General features: G+C 38.8%; 1 protein-coding gene across 4 annotated transcripts in view; it reads left to right on the top strand.

The window, feature by feature from the left end:
• Positions 1-25,825, top strand: part of LOC126297394 (uncharacterized) — a 532,788-nt gene that overhangs the window by 494,168 nt on the left and 12,795 nt on the right. For all 4 annotated transcript variants that reach the window (XM_049988137.1, XM_049988136.1, XM_049988139.1 and 1 more), the window contains exons 13-14: positions 14,127-14,271; positions 17,674-17,757. In XM_049988137.1, coding sequence (XP_049844094.1) covers positions 14,127-14,271; positions 17,674-17,757 — 229 coding nt within the window. The remainder of the gene's footprint in view (positions 1-14,126; positions 14,272-17,673; positions 17,758-25,825) is intronic.

Consider the following 25,825-nt stretch of genomic DNA (forward strand, 5'->3'; position numbering starts at 1 on the left):
TTATCAAGGAAAATGGTGTGAATCAGGGTTCCATCCTGAGTGTCATCCTCTCTGCTATCGTCATTAACCCTATGATGGCCTGTCTCCCGCCAGGCATCTTGAGCTTTTTTTTTTTTTTTTTTTTTTTTTTTTTTTTTTTTTTTTTTTTTTTTTTTTTTTTTGACGATTTTGCTGATGGTCTTTACCCCTGGAGCATCAACAATGGCTTTCACTTTTCCACTGATAAAACCTTCTGTATGAATTTCTGGTGCCAAAAATGATTTCTGCCACCATCTCTACATCTTTGGCCTGTGGCCCTTCCATTCGTTGAAACCATGACTTTTCTGGGGCTCATGCTCGATGCTCGATAGGAAACTGTCTTGGTCCTCCCATGTGTCTTACTTGGCAGCCCGCTGTATGCGGTCTCTAGATTTCTTCCGTGTCCTCACTGGTACTTCCTGGGGTGCTGACTAAACCACCCTCCTCCATTTGTACCGGTCCCTTGTCCATTCAAACTCGACTATGGGTGCTTTGTTTATGCATCTGCATGCCCATCCCTCTTACACTGCCTCAACGCTATCCACCATCATGGGGTTTGTTTGGCCTCGGGTACCTTTTACACCAGACCGGTTGAGAGTCTGTATGCTGGGGCTGCTGAACTACCACTGTCCTACCACCGTGAATTTCTCCTCGGCATGTATGCGTGCCGTTTCTGCCATGCATGGCCACCCATCCTATGCCACCTCCTTTGACGATTCCTTTTATCTTCAGTATGGTGGTCATCCCTCTTCTCTGTTACCCCCTGGAGTCCACTTTGCCACTTACTGCGGCGGCTTAACTTCACACTACCTGCAACATTCCCAGTGGGTGTGAACCCTTCACCACCTCCTTGGCTTCATGAAGTGGCCCATGTTAACCTTGGCCTTTAGTCACTTCCTAAGGACACTACTCCAGCCTTGGTCTATCGCCTTCAGTTTCACTACCTTTGCATGGAACTTTGCGATAATACCTTTGTATACACTGATGGCTCTCGGACTGACTGTCGGGTCAGGCGTGCCTTTGTCGTTGGCACCCGTGTCTTTCAATATCGGCTTTTTAGCACACTCCTCAGTATTTACAGCCGAGCTCTTCACCTTGTATCAGGCCACGGAGTACATCTAGTGACACAGCCTTTCCAATTGTGTCCTCTGCTCAGGGTCGCACAGTGCCCTTCAAAGTCTCTGTGAACTGTACACGGCCCATCCCTTAGTGCAGCTGGTCCAGGAAACCTATCACTTGCTCACTGTTGGTGGAGCCAGTGTCATGTTTCTGTGGGTCCCTGGTCATGTTGGGCTGCCAGAAAACAAGGCTGCTGATGCTGCTGCCAAGGCTGCAGTCCTTGTACCTCAATCCAAGAGTACCTATATTCCCTCCTACGATCTCTGCATTGGCGTCTATCAGGAGGTGGTGTCACTTTGGCATTGCCAATGGTACCCCCTTTGTGGAGAATAAGCTTTGGTTTATTAAGCCTCTCCCAGCGGTTTGGATAACCTCGTCTCAGCCCTCTTGCCAGGAGGAGGTCATATGAACTAGGATGCGTATTGGGCACAGCCTTTTTAGCCATAGTCAGTTGCTCAGTGTCACTCTCCCACCACTTTGTACACATTGTGCACAAATTTTGACTGTCCACCACTTCTTGCTGGAATGCCCCTTTAGAACCATTTACGTTCCAGATTGGGTTTGCCACCTGATGTACCAGCCATTTTAGTGAATGATGCGCGGTCTGTTGACCGAGTTTATCCACTGCGGCAGTATGGCGAAGTTAGTTTAGGACCACCATTACTGTGTGCTGTTTTCTTAGCCCTTTTTCCACCTACCTGTTTTCAGCTGTCTCCTGTCCTATCAATGGGACTGACGCATAGTCATTCAACTCCATTCTGTGTTTGTGTTGTCTAGTTTTGACTTGGGCATGTATGATCCCAACAAAACACTCACACACACTCACACACACTCACACACACTCACACACACTCACACACACTCACACACACACTCACACACACTCACACACACTCACACACACTCACACACACTCACACACACTCACACACACTCACACACACTCACACACACTCACACACACTCACACACACACACTCACACACACTCACACACACACACTCACACACACTCACACACACTCACACACACTCACACACACACACTCACACACACTCACACACACTCACACACACTCACTCACACACACTCACACACACTCACACACACTCACACACACTCACACACACTCACACACACTCACACACACTCACACACACTCACACACACTCACACACACTCACACACACTCACACACACTCACACACACTCACACACACTCACACACACTCACTCACTCACACACACTCACACACACTCACTCACTCACACACACTCACACACACTCACTCACTCACACACACTCACACACACTCACTCACTCACACACACTCACACACTCACACACTCACACACTCACACTCTCACACTCACACACTCACACTCACACACTCACACTCACACTCACACACTCACACTCACACACTCACACTCACACACTCACACTCACACACTCACACTCACACACTCACACTCACACACTCACAGCTTTCCCCACATATGCATTCAATACACATAATGCACGCACCTCCACCTCCCACCCTGCCGCACCGCCCCCACCCCCTCCACCTCATATCACACTCGCCACCTCATCCCAACCACATGAAAAACTCTGCACCCTACCTGTTCTGCTCTTTCCGCCTCTTTCCACTTTTTTTGCCCATTCACCTCACGCTCACATGTCTACTAGTCCATGTCCTCCTCCTCCTCCTCCTCCTCCTCCTCCTCCTCCTCCTCCACTCCCCTTCCATTTCCCCATGCCTCATCTATAGGCTGCCATACAAAGCAGGCTGACACAGATGACCAATTGTACTCAAACACAACACACCTATTGTGCAGGAAATCCTACACATCAGAGGCTGAAAAACATTTTTTTGCTCTTATCTCTGCTCCTATTGGAGCTAAGAGGCTATAAATATCACAGTTCTGATCCTCATGAGGTTTTGTGGTTGTGGACCAAATTTGGTTGAAATTGGTGCAGTGTTGAGGAGGAGATACGATACATACATACATACATACATACATACATACATACATACATACATACATACATACATTACATACGTTTACATATGTACTGCTTTTTTGGCACCATCAACTAAGACCAAAAAAAGGCAAAGTAGATGAAAAATTTTGTGTGGTCACAAATTTTTGTACAGTGAGTAGTAGAACCAAGAATAATATAGAAAAAATTCACACCTGTGAGGTGTGAGCATTGTGGTAGGTTCGGCTTGGGGCAGGAGGGACGGTGTGCGGGGAAGGGAGGGGGGGTGTTCAGAGGTTACTTCTTAAATTTTTTTCTTGGATAACTTGAAAACCACAACTACTAATGAAAATGTTCCCAATATAAAAATTAGACAGTGTTAAGTTTCCTGTGGTACATGGTGTGGGTTCTTGCTGTCATGCCCTAGTTCATGAACCACGGGCAACGTATAAGTGGCCAAGTAAGTGGTCCTGACAGTCGGGGTACCAGTTAGTTTGGAATAAGGCTGGGCATCTCGGACATACCGATTCGTGGTCACCTTTGTGCTCAGACGGCAAAGACTACCAAATCCACCAGTTAGTACCTCAACTGTTAGGAGTAAAACTCAATGGGACCCGGGGCAAGTAAGGCTAGCAACCTGCTTCCCTGGTACTTTAAATATGATGCTTGCAATAATCAGAGCAAAATGCCTCAGACCTATGGAGGTGAGGGAGTCCCACCTCTAATTGACAAACCAGGGACTCCTAAGGTATGACTCAGCAAACGAATGGTAGTGAGATGGGGATCTATTAATATCAATGGGGGCTACTCTGGGCAGAATGTAGGGCTGGCAGAGGCTGCATGTAAGATGGTGTTAAACGTGTTAGCTGTTAGTGACATTCGGGTAAGGGGTGAGAAAGAAGAGGAAGTCGGAGAATACAAGGTCTACCTGTCAGGAGTCAAATCAGGAATAGCACAATGGGGTGTAGGGCTTTACATCAGGAAAGAAACGGAACCCAGCTTAGTTGCAATAAGGTATGTAAACGAACAACTGATGTGGATAGATTTGACAGTGTCTAGCAAGAAAATTAGGATTGCGTCAGTATATTCGCATTGTGAAGAGACAGATGTAGATAAGATGGATAGTTTTTATGATGCACTCTGTGATTTAGTTGTTAGAGTAAAGGACAAGGACAGTGTTCTGCTCATGGGTGATTTTAATGCCAGGATTGGAAATGGAGCAGAAGGGCATGACAAGGTTATGGGTAAATTTGGAGAGGATATGGAGGCCAACAGGAATGGGAAACAACTCTTGGATTTCTTGGATTTCTGTACCAGTATGGGCTTAGTAATCGCAAACTCATTTTTTAAACATAAGAACATTCACCGGTCTACTTGGGAAGTCAGGGGAACCAGATCTGTCGTTGACTATATAATAACAGATCAGGAATGCATGAAGGCTGTGAGGGACACATGTGTATTCAGGGGATTCTTTGATGACACTGATCACTATTTAATCTGCAGTGAAATTGGTATTGAGGCTGAAAGGGCAGGAGGTCAGGTCCATATGTAGGAGGATAAGAGTGGAGAAACTTGAGGATAAGGAAATCAGGCACAAGTACATAACAGTGATCTCAGAAAGGTACCAGTATTGTATTTGTATTGTATTTGTATTGTATTGTATTTTTTTATTGGTCCTGTTGTCTACAGAGCAGCTTACGCATAAGACATTGGACAAGTCAAGTTATAAATATACAGGCTGAAAATCATTTCAAGGCATAAATATTTAAGATTTCAATAATACACTGTACACATCAGTATTTATATAACACATTTCATAAATTTAAATATTCTTCAATGGAGTAAAAGCAGTGATGCTGTAAATGTGACTTTAGAGATTTTCCAGATGTATTGACCTCAGTGATAGCTTTTATGTTTTCAGGAACTTTGTTATAAAGCTTAACTCCCTGTGAAAAGTACCTTTTTGGCACAGTGCTGTGCTGATTTGAGTCCTATGTAAGTTTCTGTTTTGTCTGGTAAAGTGCTCATGTATATCACAGTTTTTTTGCAGTCTCCAGTCCTTGCCTATTACATTAAATTTAAAGAACAAAAGAGTTTCCATAATGTGTAAACATGGTAATGGAGGAAGACCAGATTTCTTAAACAGGGGTTTACAAGAGTCTCTAGGCTTGCACCCAAACAAGATTCTAATGGCCCTCTTTTGTAGTTTAAAAGTGCTATTAGCTGTTTTAGAGTTTCCCCAGAAGGTGACCCCATATCTAAGACGAGAATGAAAGTACGCATGATATGCATTCAATACTGTTTTCTCACTACAGCATGATTTTAATGAACAAAGAAGGTAACATGTTTTGCTCAGTTCTGCATTGAGATATTCAATATGCTAATTCCATCTGATGTTACTCTGCAGCCAGAGTCCTAAGAATTTGGTTTCAGTATTGTTACCAACTGGTTCGTCATTGATAGAGACTGATGGGATAAACATGTCCTTGTTAGAAACATTGTGGAATTTTAGAGCAATGGTTTTCTTACCGTTTATTACAAGTGGTTACTCTGTGCCCAGCTGCTAAGTTGTTTAGTGACCGTGTTTACTGTCTGCTGTAACTGTTCATCATCTTCCCCTTTTAGTAGAATCGTGGTGTCATCTGCAAATATGATTGTTTTGTGTGCATCAACATTTAAGCTTAGATCATTTATGTACAGAAGAAATACAAGGGGTCCTTGGGGTACACCACATTTAATTTGTTTATAGTCAGATAAATGATTAGATACAGTTTTTAGTTCAATATTTTTGTGCTTGATGCACACTGCTTGCATAAGATTAGTCAGGAAGGAACTGATCCACTTGTTGGACAGACCTCAAATACCATATCTTTCTAGCTATAATACAGAATTTTATGGTCCACCATGTCAAAAGCTTTTGACAAGTCAATAAAGACTCCTATTGTTTTTTTTTTTGTCCATCAGGTTTAGGATGGAATTGATGCACTCATAGACAGAAGTTGTCGTTGACCTCTTATTTCTGAATCCATGTTGTTCATTACATAGGATGCTGTTTTTATTTCTAAATTCCATAAGTTTCTCTTACATAACTTTTTAGAGTACTTTAGAGATGCAGGAGGAATTAGTTAAATGTAGTCAATTACAGTCATTGGGAAAGTAATGGACAAGGTACAGGGACACAGTACTAGAAGTGGCTAAAGAATGTCTTGGAACAGTAGATTATAAAGGTAGGATGAAGCAAACAGCTTGGTGGAATGACATAGTCAAGGCAGCCTGTAAAAGGAAAAAGAAGGCATATCAAAAATGGCTACATACTAGAACTCGGATAGGCAGAGAAAGTTATGTTGAAGAAAGAAACAAAGGCAAACAGATAATTGCAGCATCCAAGAAGAAATCTTGGGAAGACTGTGAAAACAGATTGGAGAATTTGGGTCATGCTGCTGGAAAACCATTGTGGCGTATAATTAGCAGTCTTCAAGATGGAGGTAAGAAGGAAATGACAAGTATTTTGGACAGGTCAGGAAAACTGCTGGTGAATCCTCTTGATGCCTTGGGCAGATGGAGGGAATATTTTGAAGAGTTGCTCAGTGTAGGTGAAAATACGATAAGTAATGTTTCAGATTTCGATGTACAATGGGATAGGAATGATGATGGAAATAGGATCACATTTGAGGAAGTGGAGAAAATGGTCAATAGATTGCAGTTCAATAAAGTGGCTCGGGTGGATGAAATAAAGTCAGAACTCATCAAATACAGTGGAATGTCAGGTCTTTAATGGCTACACAGGATAATTGAAATGGCATGAGTGTCGGGATAGTTTCCATCAGACTGGACGAAAGCAGTAATCGCATCAATCTTTAAACATGGAAACAGAAAAGATTGTAACAACTACAGAGGTATCTCTTTAATCAGCATTGTGGGTAAAATCTTCTCAGGTATTGTTGAAAGGAAAGTGCGAGAATTAGTTGTGGACAAATTGGATGAAAATCAGTTTGGGTTTAGGCCTCTTAGAGGTTGCCAGGACCAGATCTTGAGCTTATGGCAAATAATGGAGAAGTGTTAAGAGTGGAACAGGGAATTGAATCTATGCTTCATAGATCTAGAAAGGCATATGACTGGGTTCCGAGGAGGAAATTATTGTCTGTTCTATGAGATTATGGAATAGGAGGCAAACTTTTGCAAGCAATTAAGTCTTTACATGGATACTCAGGCAGCAGTTAGAGTTGATGGTAAATTGGGTTCATGGTTCAGAGTAGTTTCAGAGGTAAGACAAGGCTGCAACCTGTCGCCACTGTGGTTCATATTATTTACGGATCATATGTTGAAAACAATAGACTGGCTGTGTGAGATTAAGATATGTGAACACAAAATAAGCAATCTCGCATATGTGGATGACTTAGTTGTGATGGCAGATTCGATTGAAAGTTTGCAAAGTAATATTTCAGAGCTAGATCAGAAATGTAAGGACTGTGGTATGAAGATTAGCATCTCCAAAACGAAAGTAATGTCAGTGGGAAAGAAATATAAACTGATTGAGTGCCAAATAGGAGGAACAAAGTTAGAACAGGTGGACGGTTTCAAGTACTTAGTATGCATATTCTCACAGGATGGCAACATAGTGAAAGAACTGGAAGCGAAGTGTAGCAAAGCTAATGCAGTAAGCACTCAGCTATGATTTACTCTCTTCTGTAAGAAGGAAGTCGGTACTAAGACTAAGTTATCTGTGCACCGTTCAATCATTCAACCAACTTTGTTGTATGGTAGCGAAAGCTGGGTGGATTCAGGTTACCTTACCAATAAGGTTGAGGTTACGGATATGAAAGTAGCTAGGATGATTGCAAATACTAGTAGATGGGAACAATGGCAGGAGGATGTCCACAGTGAGGAAATCAAAGAAAAACTGGGAATGAACTCTATAGATGCAGCAGTCGGGGCGAACATGCTTAGATGGTGGGGTCATATTACACGCATGGGAGAAGCAAGGTTACCCAAGAGACTCATGGATTCAACAGTAGAGGGTAGGAGTAGTTGGGGTAGACCAAGGAGAAGGTACGTGGATTTGGTTAAGAATGATTTTGAAGTAATAGGCTTAACATTAGAAGACGCACCAATGTTAGCACTGAATAGGGGATCAAGGAGGAATTTTATAAGGGGACTATGCTCCAGGCAATGCTGAAAGGCATAATCAGTCTTAGATGATGATGATTGGTGATGATTGATGGTGATGATTTATGATGGTGGTGGTGATGATTTATGGTGGTGGTGGTGGTTTATGATGATTTATGATGATGATGATTGATTTCCTACAAAAAAGTTACAGTAATTTGTTTCTTTAGTGTTGGTTTGCTGCATAGCTCTGTAGCATTTTCCCCTAAGTTTAATAAACACATAAGATACACCTAATAGAGACTTCAGTCATCAGTAATGTGTTCTTCTTCACTATTTACAACAATCTGCCCGTGTTGGAATTATTTTTTGATTCTGGAACTGTAGAAATCACACTGTCTTGAGATGAAGAACTTGTTGAGACATATTTGGAGCACATTTTCATATGGAAAAGAAGTTCCTTGTAGGTTGTTTCATAGAGAGTGGAAAAGGTGACAAATCTGAGGGTCTAAGATCAGGTGAATAAGGTTAATGTAGGATGACTTCCTAACCCAACCCCTCTGCAGTGTTTTTTGTCAGTCTAGCAGAATCTGAGTGGCTGTTATCATGGAGCAGCATCACTTCCTGCAGTCTTCCTGGTCATTGTTCATGGATTGCACCTGCAGGATGTCTAAGTCGTTGACAATAAATATCAGCAGTGATGATTACACTACAGGGAAGCAGTTCATAGTACACCATACCATCACTGTTCCACCAGATGCATAACAATAACTTTTGTGGATGCTTGAATGTCTTTGTACAGGGAGGTGCTACTTCGTTTGAGCTCAACCTTTCCTGTCTTTTCCTTATGTTCACACAGACACCATTTCTCATCACCAGTAATGATAGATGATAAGAATGGTTAGTGTAGTTCATAAGCCAGTTTATCACCTGTTGATTATTGTGATTTTTGCTTGGAGCATGTGGAACCTGTACACCCAATTTTAGAACCTTTCGCATTGCATGCAAATTTCACACGATTGTGGAATGATCAGTTAATAACATTTGCCAGTTCACGAGTACACCGATGTGGGCCATTGTGGGTTAATGAATTTAAACAATCCTCATCAGACCCAGAAGGTCTTCCTGAATATTCAGTCACTAATGTCAAAACATCCTCCTTACAATGAGAAAATCTTGTTCTTTCTGTGCTGTGTCCAATGGCATTATCCCCATACATGTTGCAGATGTTTCTAGCTGCCTCCATTAATGTCACTGCTCTATTGAACTTGAACAGAAGAATGTGTTGGAAATGTTAAGATTTCTCCACTTGGCACTCATTTCTAGTGTCTATAGCTCCCCTCACTAAGTCTGTCATTGGCAGTGTATTGTAAAGCCATCTAATTGTGTTGCAGTCACTTGGTGAGGACATAATGAATAAGCAGAAAGTTACTGCCTGTCTCTCACCATTACTTCTGTTACTGGTGGACTGCGTAAACCTCTTCCCTTCAGGAATTGCTGGCACTTGTAGAGTTGGCTGCACCAAGTGGAGTCAGTGTCAACAGCTGCTCTGAGGTCGATACGTTGGTTCCCGTTAGATCATCGAAGTTGGGCACTGTTGGGCATGGCCAATACTTTGTTGGGTGACTGCACCAGTCCCCAAGGTGTGTTCGAATATGTCTGATGGAATGGGATGGGACTTACTATGTTCAAGTCTAGAAAAGTTGTCAGCTGTAATGCATTGACTTACTGACGTTCCATAACTCCTAGCTAACCTACCTTTGTTGTTGGAGAAGGCAATTTAAGCCTGTGGGCCTCTTCAGAAGTTCGATGAACTGAGGCTGTAGTCAGTTGACAGCTCCAGCTGTTGAACATTTTTACATAATAGCTCACTTAACAGCTGAAAATAAGTACTCATTTAATAAACTAAAAAAACTGAACTTTATAAACAAGAGATTAGTGAAGAAATTTTGTCTCCTCACTTGACAGAACTGAACATCAAAAGCTGGGAAAGCATAATCTTTCTACAAAATGAAAATCAAGCAGCTCTCGTGGTGCGACTTTCCTGGAAGAATGCTACAGCTGCTATATACAGGATGACTAAAAATCAGTTTCCCATATAGCAGTACATAACAGTGTGCAGAGATTTATGTAGATTTTGTCCATATCTGCTTCTTGCATTAATACTGTTAGTAACTCGCATCTGCATTCCGTGTGGTGTTCACACACTTTGTAGAAAATAAACACCCCACCCCACATTTCCAGGCACTGTGTCTCCAGTGATTACTAAGGTGCACTGTAAATGGTCGGTGTAACTTTGTGACACACCCTGAAGTCAGTTCTTGAGATGCGGTGGGGAGTCACATGCTCCCTCTTCAGTTTGCAGGCTTATAATGGAGGGAACTGCAAGAACACATTCCGGTGACATAACTTCCCTTGCACTTCTATCCTCCATCTCCACACATTCCACCCTTTTACACACCCAGAACACAATGTACCTCTAATATAACTGTACTGCCTGTAGGTGTGGCACACACGTTAAGTATTTGTTCTTGACCCACTTCATTCAACAGTAAACAGTAATTTTATACCATTATGACACTTTTCAATAGTCTATGATTTTTCAATGCCCTGCAATGCAAAAACTGTTGGTCCTAGGGAAATATGGATTGGACCATTTTTGTAGGAAATTCAATATAGAAGCTACAGGTTTCTAGTTATTCAGTAAAAGCATAAAGTGACCTTCAAATGTGTCCCCATCCCCACAGGTGGGGACTTTTGGTATGGTGTTTGTGATGCTCCCACCTACCACTGTACAGAAATTTACAACTCAACTAACTTCCTTGGCACATTTATTCCTTTTAGCAGTAATATTGGTAGACTTGATTGGGATTGGTAAGATAATGTTCTAAAATACTGTGCCAAATAATTTACTCTTCTAGATAAAGAAAATATAGTGCAATCAGAAATGCAGTAGCACCGTGCAAATTTTTGTCTTGATACTTTGTTACTACATCAGTAACTTGTGCATGAAATTTGTTGAATAAATTTACTCACCAACCGATGCCCTGGCATAATTTTTTTCCCGAAGAGTGCAATTATAGCTGCATAAGAGGTAAAAGAGCATCTAGAAGGACCAGGCACCTAATCCGTAAGCTTGTCTGGGGAACATTTTCATGAAGAAATACTCTCGAGCTAGTTCTAGTCAGCAATGCAAATGAACTGTAAAATATTTGGGGCATGGTCACATTTAATCAGTTTTAGAAGTTCTCTGCTACTTCAAAAGTGTTAATTCAATTTACTTGTGACAGATCTCACCTGTGGCTTGCATAAGGATAAAGGATACATTATTGAAAAAGCACACCTTGTAACACTTGACATACCTCCTCTCTACAGCTAATTATACAGCTGCAACGGTCCCATTAATTAAAAAAAAATTTGCATGTAATGTTGATATAGGACTATTATGCAGAATTTATAAGATACCTAGGTAGTTGTTGAAAATAACACATCAGTTTGGGTCTGCGAGAGGTTCGGGTCATAATGCAGACTATGGAATGAAACAAACATTTTTTTGTCAAATGCACATTTTTGTCAAAAACAATAATGGTCAATGTCTTAAAGTTGGTCCACAACTGATAAAAGAATTACATCTTAACTTACAAACTGCAATTGATTGGCACTCTAGTGCACCTAGTTTTATTCTTCAAATACTTTCATAAGTCTCACAGATAAATTATTTGTTACTGCCATTTTTAAATATAGATATTATCAATGACAAATACTTGTAAAGTTTCAAGTGTGATAACATGTTCCATGTGGGTAACCAAAACATCTGAAATAATCGTACTTTATTACATAATAATTGCTGCTGTATAAAAACTGTTGGCATTTTATGTTCAGACAGTGATATAAGAAGTATACAAACTGTGGATAAATCTACAATTTTTATTGCTTTCATTTATAAACATTCCAATGTCAAAGTATTAGTAATTTGTACATAAACCGATCTTTAAAATTGTCTCAAAGGTTGTGAATATTTGAAATGTTTGAATTTTGAATGATAGACCTTGTTGCTTTCCAGACACTATTATAGTATAAATTTCTGTATTTTACATAAAAATTAAATTACATAAACATTTTTTTCTTCCTGGATCTGAAACTACTAAATTGTCTGAATCAAAGTTTACTCTGCGTAGCTTTGTAATTGTTCATAGCAAATAAGATCATGAACTTTACCTTCTGTAGCTTGTTAAATAATGATTAATATGTGTTACGGAAAGAAAGTCATACATGTACAGTGACATTATAAAATACAGTGTATCACATATTTAATTTGAAAAGTGTATTGCCTGCTTCTATATGAATCTGATATTGGGTATTTTATTTAGCTTACTCATCTGGCCAGTTATATTATACATTATAAAGCATTACTTTATGCTGGGGTTGATTCAGTGCTGAACATCTTGTGACAAATACTTATTGTGACATTATCCCATGATAACCTATATAGTCCTCCTACTCCATTGACTAATTTTTTTAATAGAAACAAATGATGTATTGTATATATTCATAATATTAGTATTGTTATTACAGCTTAAAAAAATAAAAAAAGATTAACGTGTTCTACATCCACGAGGATCTCCTCAGCACCGATATATGGAACAAAAAACTAATCTAATCTAGTACAATGTTCCCTACAAAGAAATTTACTTCCTAAAAATAGTTTGTAATGGCAGCAGCTTTGAAGTAACATTCCAGTACAATACAACAAATGTCAGAGATCTGTATATATGAGGAATCAATTGCCAACTTAAGTATGAAATCATTGATGAAAACATACTGTTCATAGTCACTTTTCAAAATTGTGAATCGGGGATGGAAAAAGGAATTCACAAGGGGGCAACAATCACTTTACTGCAATCATCATATCATGGAAAAAATTGTTAACAATTATTAAATTTGGGGAGCAGTATTTACAGAATATGCCTGAATGTTTCCCTAAAGTTCTGTATTACCAGGCACCTCATAGCCAGACTTCATTATGTGCATGGCACTAAAGCTTTAATCTTGTACTGCAATCATTTTATGCCATTGGTGTATGAAATGGCAACACAGTTTCTCAAATGGGAAAAATTATTACAGTGAAAGATATTAATGATACAATCTGATATGCCTAATTAAAAATGGGAGAATGTAAAGAGTAAAGTGAAGGCTAAAAACAACAGGAAATTAGGTATCATTATGGTCCCTTTTTGATGGCTTAAGACTACTACTGAGAAAAAGTAACTAATGAGAATATGTGACAAAGTTTTTATTGGTCCTGTAGTACATAAATGAAACTAAATTTAAGAGGTGTTTCAATTGGTGATGCTAGTAGTGGTGGTGGTGGTGGTGGTGGTGGTGGTGGTGGTTAGGGGCAGCATTGTTAAACTAACTAACAGTTCCTCAGACTTGCACATCTACTTAAGTTTCAGAATTAGGATCTAAGGTGAAATGTTGCTTAAAAGATAATAAATTCGATACAGTAGAATGGAAAAACACTATTTAAAACAGTTATTTTCCTGTTAACATAAGAATCAGTTACAACTAACTTCCCACTAATTGTGAACATATTTATAGCTATCCATATAGTGCAGAGACAGGTTTTACATGACACTGAAGTCAGATTGCGCGTATGTAGGCTCGATCTGAAATTTCTTGTCCTTGCTGAACTAAATATCTAACTCAAGTTTTGTGAGAGTAGTATGAAAATTTAAAGAGTATGAAGAACAATAAAAATTGTCAATTAATGTGGCTGATTTTTTTTTTCTGTAATACATTGTGTAACAGGTTGTGTTATTGTTATTATTATTAGTATTATTATTATTATTATTATTATTATTATTATTATTATTATTATTATATGTTAATGTTACAGAAAGAATGGCCTAACATACCACAACCCTAAAGTTGGTCAGTGGAGTAAAAGACTTATTCCTTTGGAGGCAGCTGCTATGGACAACAGTTACGTTCTTTTGTTCATAATCTCAAATACCTCGCGTTCTGTTGCTGCTATGGCTGTGGTATGTATACATATATTCTTGTAGATATTTGTGGTTGTTGCTAATTTCATTCAGTCATGCTGTTGGATAATAACACTCATGAGAATTTTGGGAAAAGGATTTTCCATTGTGTTATATAAACTGGACCTGTTCCTATAGTAATCTTTGAAACACATTACTCAGTGTATTGGACACTGATAACTTCACCGTTGAGTGCACATAAACTACCAAAACACACATACTTAGTCTGTATTAACAGTACACTTATGCTTTTGGTTGTTTGACACGGCAATGTATCTGTATATGTTAAAATAGTGTCAACTTAATCTACGAAGTTATAGATGTAATTGCACTGTGCATAGAAGCAAAATTTGAAGCTGCAGCCATAATGTTGCCAAAACAGGAAATTATAATTGTTTCAGTATACCACTCCCTACTTTGTGGAGCTTCTGGAGAAAGTGATACTCTTGCTGCCCAAATACAAAGATTACAGAATACTAATATTTGGTGATATCAAAATAGACATTAGGTTTAAGAATATAAAGGTTCATCACTTGCTAAATACATTGAGATCCCATAACTTAAGTGGTGTAAATGACAAATACACAGGACAGGAAGCATGTCTAGATAACATAATATGTAATTTTCATTTAAACAAAACAGAATTAAACACAATCAAGCTAGCCATTTCAGATCATGAGGAACTATGGCTCAGACAAACTCTTAACAGTAAAGTAACTGGAACTTATACAGGTTGTAGAAAAATTGTAAGACAAATTAATCAATTAAAGAGCTAAAAAAAGTTGACAAATAAACTGAATTCAATAAAATGGAATAAAATAATAACCATTGGAGGTGCGAACGAATCTACCAAAAAAATTTTAAAACTATTAACTGAAAATTGTGAGGCATGTGTCCTAAACACTGCAAGAAAATATCGAAGCAAAATCGTTACACCAAACCATGAAATATAAAAAGGTGTTACACCCCACATCTAAGCAGAATAAGAATCATAATGCTACTCTATCATGATAGGTCCAACCACAATAATGCTGACAAGAAAGTATAAATGGAAGTGAAAAGGATTTACAGGTCTGAAATCAAGGCAGCTAAGTGCAAATCAAATGATACATATATACTGAACTCAGTGAATAAATGCAAAGCTGCATGGGAAATTATTAAAACAGAAATAAACTGTTATGATAAAAGTATATCAGACACACATTCCACCTGATATTCTAAATACACATTTTGTCAGTCCTCAACCAGATAACAGCATAATGGAGGATGTGAGTAAGGCAGAGGCACTGCTGCCAGAAATGAGCAGTAAGCAGACAGACAAATTTCACTGGACTTGGTTAACTGAGATGATGATAGCTAAGCTCAGTAATTCTAGAACATAAGGTTACTATGGTCTCTCAAATTGTTATTAAATATATCAGAAATCAAATTGTAACACCACTGACTAAAACAATCAACAAAATTATAAATGAAGGTAATTATCCGGAATGTTTAAAAATATCGGTAGTTAAATCAGTACATAAGAAAGGAGATACAGCATCTCTAGATAACTATCAACCAATATCACGTATACCCATAGTATCAAAAATAATAGAATACTGCATGCATAAACAGATGAGTCAATATTTTGACCATAATGACATCCTTCTCCTCACAGTGTTGTTTCAGATCCAACATTTCTACAGTCAAAGCAGTTCAGAGTATGTTAACAAAAATATACAATTGTTTTGAAAATAAAGATTTCTGTGCAACAGTGTTGGACCTCAGGAAAGCTTTTGATATGGTCTCCCACAATATTCTCATGAGTTTCTAGCATTACGGAGTGAGAGAGAATGCTGTATGCCTAATGCAGGCCTACTTGTACAATAGAAAAGTCAGTTACGGTAAATAATCAAGCGTCAGAATGTCACCCAGTTGTAAAGAGTATACCTGAAGGATCTGTTCTTTGACCTTTCCTTTTCATTATTTATATAAATGATTTACCTGCAGTTGTACCATGTGATGCAGTGCTATATGCTGATGACACAACACTCATCACATGTGATACCAACCTTGAAAATGTGCAACACAGCATGGCAGCAGAAATGGAAAGATGCACTACTTGGTTTGAGGCAAATGCACTGCAGGGAGAATGATAGTGAGACTGAAAGCTATTGTATTTGGTCTGAATGCTCAGCTGGTATACCCACACAGTGCAGTTATGTGGCAATTTGGCATGTGTCATCTATCTGCAGTACAAACTGAGGAGCAGTGTCACTAAAGAACTTCTGTTATATGCATATTTTGCAGTCTTTCATTCCCACCCGAGTTATGGAACACTACTGTGGGGCAACTCCATAGGCTCAAAATTATTGTTCAAATGGCAAAAGAAGGCCATAAGGTGCATAGCAGGACTTAGCTCATATGAATCGTGTTGAGATTATTTAAAAAAACTAAATATAATGACAATGCCTGGCCTGTCTTGTCTTCATTAAAGCGAATCTGAGTAAATTTGACATGAGGACAGTTCATGACCATAACATAAGAAGTGGACATACGGTTAATATGCCAATGCTTGGCTTGCAAAGACACACATGTGTAAAAAATATCTTGGTCCTGTCTACTTCAACAAATTACCTGAAAATGTCTACACAGAGCCAGTAAATAAATATAAAACTAAGTATTTCGAGGTGGATGAGAACTAAAGAAATTTACTGTGGTCAAGAGTCCTAAGAGTATGTGACAAATGACTCACTTTCCTCATGAGAATGAACAATAAATCAACTGCAAACTGTGAATATGTCACATTGTGGAACTATATTATTACGGTTTCATGTACTTATGATTAATTATCTGTTTTATTATTTATCTGTCATTCACTCAACTATGTAGTTCATTTATCTTGTAACTGATCCATTAGGAAACTTATTGTTTTTATTGACATTTGCATAAATATGTATTTATCCATCTTGGAGTATTATATTGTAGTTAATGACATATGTCGTAGTTTATATTGCTACTATTGTGTTAACCTGATGACACCAGTTGCATGTAAATATGCTCAAAGGTGGAATAAACATTTCTATTTATTTATTTATTTATTTGTATTTGATTGTAATTTCTCTATATGGTGAAGAACTGGTTTCTGGACTATTGATATCAAATTGAGTTACATATAAATTGCAATTGGTTTCCATTTGACAAAGGCATTAAAACTTGTTGTAAGAATGACAAAACATTTTTCTCGTGTTTCTAAGGGAGTATATTAATAAGGGGTGTGTGTGTGTGTGTGTGTGTGTGTGTGTGTGTGTGTGTGTGTGTGTGCGTGTGTGCGCGCGCGCACTGTAGACAATAGTTGTTATTTGGTTGGGGTAGTGGTACCAGCAAGATCAATTTGGGTTGTTAATTAAAAGTTTCTTGCAGGCTGCTCACTACATTGGATTGGGCTGCAATGTTGTACTGTGTGTACAACATCTGGCAGATGACTGTGTACTGGGCAGTGACAAAGTAAGTTTTTAATGTATATTTGTGTTTCCAAGCTATTAAGATAATTAAAAGTTATTAGAACACTACACATAGCATGGGGATTGATCAGGCTCTAGACTGATGCCACTAAAGGAGAATGGAGATAGCAGTGAATAATTTTCAATATTTTGTAAATGGAGAATTGGGAGGAAAAAATCATTCTTGCGCATTAAATGTTATTTATAGATTATTCATTGTAAAGTAATCCAGTGAACAGAGTACAGTGTAAATCAGTTTAGAGAGGAAGCACTGTCACTGTGTCAGTGGTCGTCCTTCTCCCTCACTGGAAGGAACCCATATTGATAAAAATAACACTTGATAACTGGTGGAACAAGTGCCTTTTAAGCCACTTCTTTCATGTATCAGTTACATTTTCTTAAGATACTTCCTATCAATCTGGCGTCTTCTTCCCCTGCTATTGGTTTCATGTGACTATTTCACTTTGAGTCATTCTGTATAATTACGCTAGATGTTTTACAGTAGGTAATGTTTCCAGCAGTTTCTCATCAGTTGTGTAGTTGTGCAGTAGTGACTTTCTTTCCCTATGAATACACAATATGTTAATTTATTTACGTTCATGTTTAACTGTCAGGCTGTACCATTCATCAGTCCTCTGCAAGTCATTCTGCAAATTGATGCCGTTACCTGGCATTGATACTTTCGTACACACAATTGCATCATCTGTGAACAGTCTTGAGGAGCAACCATCACTTTCCTCTAGACCCTTCATTGTTGTTGGGGTCTTCAGTCCTGAGACTGGTTTGATGCAGCTCTCCATGCTACTCTAAGATCCTTCATATAGAATGTAAACAGTAATGGTCCTGTAACACTTCCTTGGGGAACTCTGGCAATTACCTTTACAGTTATTGATTTTGTTCTACTAAGAGTGATGCGTTCAGTACTGCCTGTCTTCAATCCAGTAACAAATCTAATCCAGTTCTTTTTAAGAACATAATTTTTTCACTAAATGGCAGTGTAGGACAGTGTCGAATGCCTTCTTAAAATAAAGCAACACAGCATCCACGTGAGTGCTGTTGTATGCACGGTATGGATCTCATGGAGGAACAAAGCAAGTTGAATTTCATAAGATCAGTGTTAACTTTAATAGAGGAGATTTTTTCTATCCAAAAAGTCATGATTCTTAAACATAAAAAATATTTCAAAATTATAAAACAGACTGACATTAACAATGTAGGTGTAGAATTGTGTGCATCTGTCCTATTGCCCTTCTTGAAAACTGGAATGACCTGTGTGTTTTCCATTCACTGGGTACTCTTCTTTGCTCCACTGATCTACAATAGACTGCTGCTACAGGGGAATGAGTTGTGTTGCATAATCTTCGTAGAATCTTATAAGTATCTCATCTGGTCCCTAGGTCTCACCACTATCAGTCGATTAGGTGCTATTCTTTTCCATGATCAGTTATCTAAATATCTGTTTTATCGACATTCATACAATGATTGAAAGGAGGGACTATGTTACAATATCAGTAGATTAAACTACACTCCTGGAAATTGAAATAAGAACACCGTGAATTCATTGTCCCAGGAAGGGGAAACTTTATTGACACATTCCTGGGGTCAGATATATCACATGATCACACTGACAGAACCACAGGCACATAGACACAGGCAACAGAGCATGCACAATGTCGGCACTAGTACAGTGTATATCCACCTTTCGCAGCAATGCAGGCTGCTATTCTCCCATGGAGACGATCGTAGAGATGCTGGATGTAGTCCTGTGGAATGTCTTGCCATGCCATTTCCACCTGGCGCCTCAGTTGGACCAGCGTTCGTACTGGACGTGCAGACCGCGTGAGACGACGCTTCATCCAGTCCAAAACACGCTCAATGGGGGACAGATCCGGAGATCTTGCTGGCCAGGGTAGTTGACTTACACCTTCTAGAGCAAGTTGGGTGGCACGGGATACGTGCGGACGTGCATTGTCCTGTTGGAACAGCAAGTGCCCTTGCCAGTCTAGGAATGGTAGAACGATGGGTTCGATGATGGTTTGGATGAACCGTGCACTATTCAGTGTCCCCTCGACGATCACCAGAGGTGTACGGCTAGTGTAGGAGATCGCTCCCCACACCATGATGCCGGGTGTTGGCCCTGTGTGCCTCGGTCGTATGCAGTCCTGATAGTGGCGCTCAACTGCACGGCACCAAACACGCATACGACCATCATTGGCACCAAGGCAGAAGCGACTCTCATCGCTGAAGACGACACATCTCCATTCGTCCCTCCATTCACGCCTGTCGCGACACCACTGGAGGCGGGCTGCACGATGTTGGGGCGTGAGCGGAAGACGGCGTAACGGTGTGCGGGACCGTAGCCCAGCTTCATGGAGACGGTTGCGAATGGTCCTCGCCGATACCCCAGGAGCAACAGTGTCCCTAATTTGCTGGGAAGTGGCGGTGCGGTCCCCTACGGCACTGCGTAGGATCCTACGGTCTTGGTGTGCATCCGTGCGTCGCTGCGGTCCGGTCCCAGGTCGACGGGCACGTGCACCTTCCGCCGACCACTGGCGACAACATCGATGTACTGTGGAGACCTCACACCCCACGTGTTGAGCAATTCGGCGGTACGTCCACCCGGCCTCCCGCATGCCCACTATACGCCCTCGCTCAAAGTCCGTCACCTGCACATACGGTTCACGTCCACGCTGTCGCGGCATGCAACCAGTGTTAAAGACTGCGATGGAGCTCCGTATGCCACGGCAAACTGGCTGACACTGACGGCGGCGGTGCACAAATGCTGCGCAGCTAGCGCCATTCGACGGCCAACACTGCGGTTCCTGGTGTGTCCGCTGTGCCGTGCGTGTGATCATTGCTTGTACAGCCCTCTCGCAGTGTCCGGAGCAAGTATGGTGGGTCTGACACTCCGGTGTCAATGTGTTCTTTTTTCCATTTCCAGGACCGTATTTTGGATGACCGAATAGAGTATTTTGGCTTTCCCTCTTTTCTTTTCTGTTTCAGTGCCTCTTTTCAAATGGTGCCTCATGTAGAGTGCACCAATAACTCAATGAGTTTGTGAAGTATTCGTGAAAGTATGTTAAGTATAATTCCCAAAATGTGCAAGCTGTTACCCTCAAATGCTACACAGTGGGTTCCTTAATATCACTTCCCATGAAAAACGTGCCAGGATTAACAAACATGATGGGTTTCAGTAAATAGTGCCCCTGCTTGCTATCCTTAGCATAACTGGAGGTAACTTGCTGACTTCTCATCTTGTAAATATTTAACTGTTGGCCACAGGCTCTGACCTGTATGCAGTAAACAATGCGTAACAAAGTAGCAAATGGGAAAGAATTAGGTGCTATTAAAATCGAAATTAAAGAGAATTGGCATGCCACTGGATTTTATAGCTATTTATAAAAGCAAAAAACCAAGGAAAAGATTCTGAGAGTTTCTGTCATTATTCATGACAAAAGTTACCAGGTGATGATCATTTCTAGAGCACTGCAAAAGACACAGTAAATATCTCCACAGATGATTAACACAAACTGTCACAAGACTATCATCTGGGGTAACTCTAACAAATTATTCCATCTTAACACAATATTACGTTTTACATACCGATTCACGTATTGCCTTCTCCAAAAATCATCTTAGCAGTTTGGCACTTGCCCTCTGAGGGCACGCTTATGACTGGTTCGTCCCTCTTGTCAGTAAGCACTGACAGTAACTAAAATTTTTCCTGATGATTTGAGTGATATTGAAATTAGTATTAACAAGTTCTCTGTGCAAGTAATGCTGTCAGCATGATTGGATCAGTATCTTAATATTTAAACAGTAAATACAAATAATAAAATGTTAGCTTTTTGGCACCAGGCCAGAGGTGTTTCTGTGATGCTTTTTGTACTATTACTTGGAGCAACTCGCTGACACTACTGTAAATGTGGACAAGGACATTTTTTTAAACATCTTCAGTGACAAAGTGTTTCTGTTTCCTCTATACCTACACAACATACACTAAGGTATCCTATCACCTACTAAATCTCCCGATCTTAATCCCCTCAAAATGTTTGGAAGTATGTGGAATAGCAGATAAAATGTAGCAATCAGCAATGTGTGATTTGGTAGATATGTGGGGTCCAATCATCAATGACTGGCTTCTGCTGTATATGGCATACCTGAAGAATTGTCATTCTTGACTTGAGTCTTGTACTGTGATCAATACACTGCTTTTGTTCATATCCAGTGTATCTTAGACACATGTTGCAGTCAAAACTGAAGAGATAACTGTTCATTTTATCTTACACATGGATACTACTATGGTCAATAGGTAAAAAATAAGTTAAGTTTGGGGCTCTAGTAGGAGAGTGAGAAAGATAACCTCAGAAAAATCGTGGTTTGAATTTCAGAAGAGTTGCTCAACTGCGAATGCCATTTAAATGTTAACTCGCCAAATTTTACAAACCTAGCTGGTTGGCATTTTCTGTGACCTATCTATGGCATTTGACTGTGTGAGCTGCAATATTCTCCTAGAAGAACTGAGATTTTGTGGAATTGATGGCCAAGTAATAGATAATGTCATGTATAATCAACGGAATGCAGATAATTCACCCAATGTAATTAAGGGACAATCTTCTAACTGGGGAAAATCACTTACAGGATTCCACAAGACTCAGTGTTAGGACTCTGTTGTTTCTGATACATGTAAACAACCTTCCGTCTAGTGTAGAATAAACAGAATTAGTTCTTTTTGCAGATGATATTTGTATTGTAATCTACACACATGCATACGTTCATACATACATACATACATACATACATACAGCAACAGAAGAAAGGATAAGTAATGTTGGGAAAAGTATTATTGAGTGGTTTTCTGCATAATGTGTGTCTCAATTTCAAAAAGATCAAACACATTAAGTTCTACACATCTGTAGGCACTACACAAATGATAACGTTAAAACATCATGAGGAAATAATAAATTGGGTGGAAATATCCAAATAACTAGATGTACATACTGATGAGAATTTAAATCGGAAGAAACACATTTTAGATGTTGCAAAATAATGTAGTTCAACCACATTTCACTTCAAATCATTGCAAATTGTGGCGGGTGCTCTCCCATGATTATCTTATAGATGTCTGTTCAAGAAGTTAGGCATTTTGACAATTGCTTAACAATATATTTATCCCCTTGTGAAGTTTTTTTGTAAGTAACCCACTACAGTTAAAAAGGAACAATGGAGTACATAATTAGAATGCCAGAAGGGAAAAAAAATGACATTCATTGTTCCATGTTAAGGTTGCCTATAGCACAAAAATGTGGTGCACTACTCTGCACCAAAATTTTTGATCACTTACCAAATTCTGAGAGATATCTGTTCCCAAATTTAACATCATCTCAACTGAAAAACTTTTTCCTTGACAACTCTTTTTAATCTACAGATTTTAAAAATCTGTAAAAGGTAGTTCTTAGGAATTATTAATTCACACTGTATTAAAATCAAAACTTGTAAATGATCAGCGTGTAGCCATATTTACATAAGAATGTGTAATGTGAATGATCTAAAATGATACATTCCAAACCATTAAGATTAATTGTAAAAATGATCCAAGGAATGTGAAACCAACTAATTAAAAAACTCGCCCACAGTTCTTCACAGAGCATGCTGTCAGTCCAGTATGAGGATAAGTTCAAGGCTGGCAATCAAGAGGCATATATTCCTTAAAGGAGTAATCTCTGAACTACTTTTCTGGGTTGATTGGGCAACGTTCCATGGAACAGTTGCAAGGCACATCATAGTGTTTGGGAACAGTTCACAAGCTATTGTTAACATAATGGTTATGAACTAGCTACAGGGTACTGTAGAACTAGCATGAAGCACGGTGGTATAGCCATATATATTTGTGAGAGACTGAAATTAATATGTGAAGCTATAGATATAAGTAGTTTATGTACTGAAACATATTTTGAAACATGCAGCTGTATTGTTTCCAACTATAGGTATAGTAGTTGTAACTGTGTGTTGCACCCCTGACCAAAATGAGGACTTGTTTGTACAGAGTCTTGAAAAACTTAAAGTAGTCCTCATCAAGAAGTAAAAGGTGCAGAGTTTCATATTCAGTGATATAAATGTAGACATTAGAATTAAAAGCAAAACTGTAAACTATCTACTTAACGCATTAAGAGCACTTAACTTTTGCTGCATAAACTATACGCCCATGAGACAATGCATGTCTGGACAACATAATGAGTAATTTTCAAATAAATGAAAGTGAGAGCAACATAATTAAATTAGGCATTTCTGATCATGATGGGCATTGGCTTAAGCTTCCACTACATAATAAAATAGGAAGCTATTCAGATGAGCCAGGTAGAACAATAGAAGAGTAAATGAAAAAAGCTCTTCTATTTAAAATCCAGGTTAAAACAAATAGGCTGGGATGAAGTAATCACATAAGTTACTAAAGCTTATGAGTCAACCATTAAATTCCTAGATGTAGTAGTTCAAATATTTGAAGAAACCTCCAATAAACAGTACGAAAGAACCCACAAAAGTAACACCTCCACAAAACCAAAAGAATAAAAGAATGGTACACATCACAATTAAACAAGTTACAAATAGTTACACTCATGTATCATGACAGGTCTCAACATAGTTAAGCAGATAAAATATGTACAAACTAGCCAGAAAACAGGTCTGAAATAAAGACATCAAAATGCAAAGCCAATGACAGATTCATACTCAGTCTGTAAAACTACTAGGGTTCCACGTCGATCAAAAACTTAACTGAGAAACTCACACGGGCATGCTATGCAAACAACTCTCATGTGTAATCTTCTTGTTACATAAACTGCGAGGCTCTGTTAGTAGAACACTCCTACTATATGCATACTTCGCCTTCTTCGACTCTCATCTCACTTATGGGATTATACTATGAGGAAACTGCCCGATTTCAAAGGCTGTGTTTAAATGGCAAAAAAAGGCAATCAGGTGCCTTGTAGGACTACCACCCAGAGACTCATGCAGGCAGCATTTTAAAGAATTAAAAATAAAGGCAGTCCTGGCTTGTATATTTATAGTTGCCAGATATATGCCAAAGAAAATTTAAATAACTTTGACCTTAGGATGGCAATGCATTCACAATGGAAATGGGCATACAATTGACATCCCTTTTGCCAGACTGTTGAAGATTCACTGCAGCTATTAGTATCTAACACCCACATTTTTTAACCAATTACCCAAAAGTGTGCATACTATGCCCATGGATAAATTTAAAGTAAAAGTAGCAAAATGGATAAAAAGTAAAGTATTTTATACAGTTCAAGAGAGTGCAATAAATGATATTGAATTTTGATGGTTCATTTTATGAAAGGAGTATATATTATAAAATTAGATATATAATATTATGCAGGCAATTTGTGTACACTGTATATCTAACTTTTATTAGATGACACCGATTACATATAAAATTTTAAAAAGGTGAATAAATATTAATATTAATAATATTAATAATAATAATAATAATAATAATAATAATAATAATAATAATAATAATAAATTGTTAGAAAATTGTCCATACTAACTTTTACAGATGCATGTGTACACACTAAGAGCAGTTGAAAATTTGCAAAGAAATGGGTTTCCCAGATTATTATTATATTTTATTACTGAAAGAAAATGGTTAGATAAATTTCTGATGTGCTTATTCTTGGACTTATAGTGAAAGTATGTGCTCACTGAACTTAGCATAATTGCTTAATAAGATGCAGAACGTGTTCTTCCTTGATGAAACTGTCATCTATACGTGCACCCAAAAATGTAACCATTTACTATCATTGTATACTAATTTTGAAAATGTTACTTTGTAATTTCTTATATCTATATATTTTAAATATCAACATAATAAGAAAAAGATCATAAAGATGACACATTGCATTGGAGACAGGCACAACGAAAAGACACTTTAGCTTTTGGCTAAGGCCTTGGTCAGTAAAGGAAGAGGGATGGGTAAAGGGAAGAGATAGCAGGGTACAGGTGGGGGAAGAGAAGAGTGCTGTCAAGAGTAGTGTACAGAGACTAGAATG

This window comes from Schistocerca gregaria, chromosome X (genome assembly GCF_023897955.1).
Source record: "Schistocerca gregaria isolate iqSchGreg1 chromosome X, iqSchGreg1.2, whole genome shotgun sequence".
Lineage (NCBI taxonomy): Eukaryota > Metazoa > Arthropoda > Insecta > Orthoptera > Acrididae > Schistocerca > Schistocerca gregaria.